This window comes from Fusarium verticillioides (assembly GCF_000149555.1).
Source record: "Fusarium verticillioides 7600 chromosome Unknown supercont3.35, whole genome shotgun sequence".
NCBI classification, from domain to species: Eukaryota; Fungi; Ascomycota; class Sordariomycetes; order Hypocreales; family Nectriaceae; genus Fusarium; species Fusarium verticillioides.
In genome coordinates, this window is record NW_017387869.1 from 7,739 (window position 1) to 10,903 (window position 3,165).

Here is a 3,165-nt window from a genome sequence, read left to right on the forward strand (position 1 = left end):
CCAAGTTCCGAGTTGGTTCGTGGTCCCCGGGAAAGGCGTCATCGAGTACATGGATTTGAAGTACGACAGGTTGATTGGATGTCGGGCAATTTCAGCAACCCTTTCACAACTCAGCAGCATGGAGGGTCTCGACAACAGACACCTCAGAGACTCCAAAATGCAGCCATGTCCTCAAAGCAAAGGCAAAGTCTATCAAAACAGATGGCACCAGTCTGTCAGAGGACATTGTTTTTGATGATGAAAATTTCGACCTCGACAAGGTGAAGTGCGTAACGATTGGATCCGATAATATCAGCGGCGGAAGGATTCATGTGCTTCTCATAACTGTCGTTAGTGCTCCTGAGGAGAATAAGTATAAGAGGGTGGGAGTCGCGTCGCTGAGGCCAACAAATGTGGATGGCGAGGGATTGTGGGTTGATATCTATTAAATTAACTTGTACAAACAAGATATTTAAACGTATTGTTACAACCTTTATCCACTCGGCAGATATGACAGATTGATTCTTTCATATAGCTCGTTACTCGTACAGCTTCCTACCCGCCTCTTCCATCCTGTATAAACTAGCCTCTTTCAGCTTCTGCTGAGCTAGTTTGAAATCCCGAATTCTTTGTTTTAAATCATGGCCTTGACCTGAGTTTGAGATCTGAGGTTCTGTATTAGTTCTCACATAGATTGCACTAAACATAATTTTCGTCGTGATGTGTGAATAAATGACTTACAAGCCCATGTTCTTCTGTTTGGCAATAGATGTATATGATGTAGATATTCCGCTGTAAGGAGATTTTGAAACGTTTCTCCCCGTAAAGGTAGGATAGAGAGTTGGACAAGTCCCGGGGATGTATGCGATCGGGGGTTTCGGTCAGAACCTTTACGTTAGAATCCTCCCTGACCGGTGTCAATCGAGATATTGCCATTGATACATGTATAAAGCTGCGAAAGCAATATGGAAACTTGAAAATGTGAAGACGCCAGTCTTCAGAGCTCTTAAGAACGCAGTTCAAAATATCTAGGTGATTAGGCAGCCATGTGGATGACTCGTGGCGGCTGACAAGAGGGGGAGCAGGGGGATTGAAAACGTCGCAGAATGGCCCCCGCATGTGAGGCCCCCTACTCCAATGGCAAATCATTTCGCCAAGAGGGGGGGGCAGGGGGATTGAAAACGGCACAGGGTGCACTTATCTCGCAGAATGGCCCCCGCATGTGAGCCCCCCCTACTCCAATGGCAAATCATTTCGCCAAGAGGGGAGGCCTCCCGACCGAGAATCACATTTAGATATAGTTGTAGTGGCTTGGTGATAGTGATTTCCCAAACAACTCATTTTTCCCCAGGCCGTAATTTCAACCTTGTTTTTTGATGGCAGTACTTCAAGCAGAAAGGAAATACGCGATTTATTCGCACCCTTTAGATTTCAACTGGATCAACATTCATTCTGCGTTTTTCAATGGGAGGGAAATAGCCGCCAGCCTCGTTCTCTCTGTGGGGGCGATTGACTTCTCATTGGTGGTCTCGAGTTCAGCTGATGCATGAAAATTGAGAAAAGGTGCGCCTTTGCACAATATCGGACCCTTGGATTGGTCAGTATCAAACTATTGAATTTCAGAACCTTACTTCTATTATGGGATGTTGAATTTAGTATGGGATCTGAGACAATTTGCAAATTGAAATGACTATGAAAACTCACTCTAGTGGCCGTGACCGACATTACTGGAACCTGGTCATTTCCAATGACATTCTCATCAAATTTTAAGACTCAGATCTTTTCCCAGAAAGGCTTTTATCCTTAATATACCCATATCCAACACATACACGGCCGTCTCGCGGATCAACAGCCGAGCTCTATGGGCGGCTAGGGCGGAGACAATAATGGGGTCTGCGGCAAGCTGGCGGGTGCCAACAAGCGTCCCGCAGGCACCAGACCATCTTAGTATCCGAATCGAAAAGCCTCTCGATGCTGCTTGGAAACTCCCAGAAATAAAACTTACACGATTAGACTCGGATAAAAGGACGAGACCGGCTGACGAAAGCTCCTCGCAAAGAACGCAGTTTGTAGCTTCCGATGCAGATGATGTTGTGTCAGTCAGTGATTGGGGTCTTGCCGCAGCGACAAACCACTTCAACTATTCCCATTTCCACAACCAGGACTACCCTAAGCTCATTGAAGAAGTAGGAGGCTGGGATGAGGTGCATCATCAACTATGGCTTCGCAACCTAGCGGGCATTCCTTTCATCATGTCAATCCAATGGAGAATTGAAGGTAGCCTACAGCGTAATTGCACAGATGGGGAGGAATATTTGCCAATTGATGCCTTCGAGAGTATATTTACCCCGGAGTGTATCTTACTTCTTGTACTTGAAGCATTTCATGGTGCTGCCATAACTCAAGTGATCGGAATACTAGATGATATTCTCGGGAAACGAACAGGACCATCTAGAAGGCGACTTTTTGGGATTCTAACTTTTATGAACAGGAGAAAATACCTTGTCAACTTCACTCGAGCTGGTATATACGATAGCAACCTGCCGTTGAAGCCTTCAACGAAAAGTCAACGATCTTTTGAATCTCAAAAGACAAACACAATCAACACATCTCTATTTAAAGGGTGGGCACGGACAGATGTTGATCTATTTTACATCTACCAGAAGATGTTCTGCATACCGTTCTTCGACTTTCAGCACAACAGTCTATGCTTCTATGCTTTGGCAGCTGATATCAGACTACCCTGGCAAGTGCTTGAATACAAATCAACTGGCGGTAGTGGAACCGTTTACAAGCTTCAGATACACCCTGGTCACCATAACTTTAAGAGTGAATCTCAGGTAAAGTTTTATAGCCTAGGTCATCATACAGGGCTAATCCCTTGCATCAAGGACTCGCATGAAATGACATACTTTGCTCTAAAGAAGATCGATGGATTGATAGGCAAGCCTATCGTGACGAACTAGAAGGCTCTTCAGAGGTCCGGTGGGCAGAATCACACAGGACGGGCGTTTTAATTAGACTAGTACTTGGGTTTGCAACACGTGAGAACGTACTCTACCTTTCTTTTTTGGGGGGGGCGGATGGGAGTCTTGCTCCATCTTCAGGGAGGAGGTGCCGTACAGAGAGCCCAATCTTGCATCGAAAATCTCAAAGATGGGGGGGCAACCAGTGCTTCCGGGGGGG

General features: G+C 45.8%; 1 protein-coding gene across 1 annotated transcript; it reads left to right on the top strand.

The window, feature by feature from the left end:
* Positions 1-1,865: 1,865 nt before the first annotated feature.
* Positions 1,866-2,945, top strand: FVEG_17762 (hypothetical protein; the record flags this gene model as incomplete). The annotated part of the gene is made up of 2 exons (XM_018906977.1): positions 1,866-2,819; positions 2,871-2,945. The coding sequence occupies 2 exons, from the start codon at positions 1,866-1,868 to the stop codon at positions 2,943-2,945; spliced, it is 1,029 nt and encodes a 342-aa protein (XP_018762227.1).
* Between the last annotated feature and the right edge of the window lie 220 nt (positions 2,946-3,165).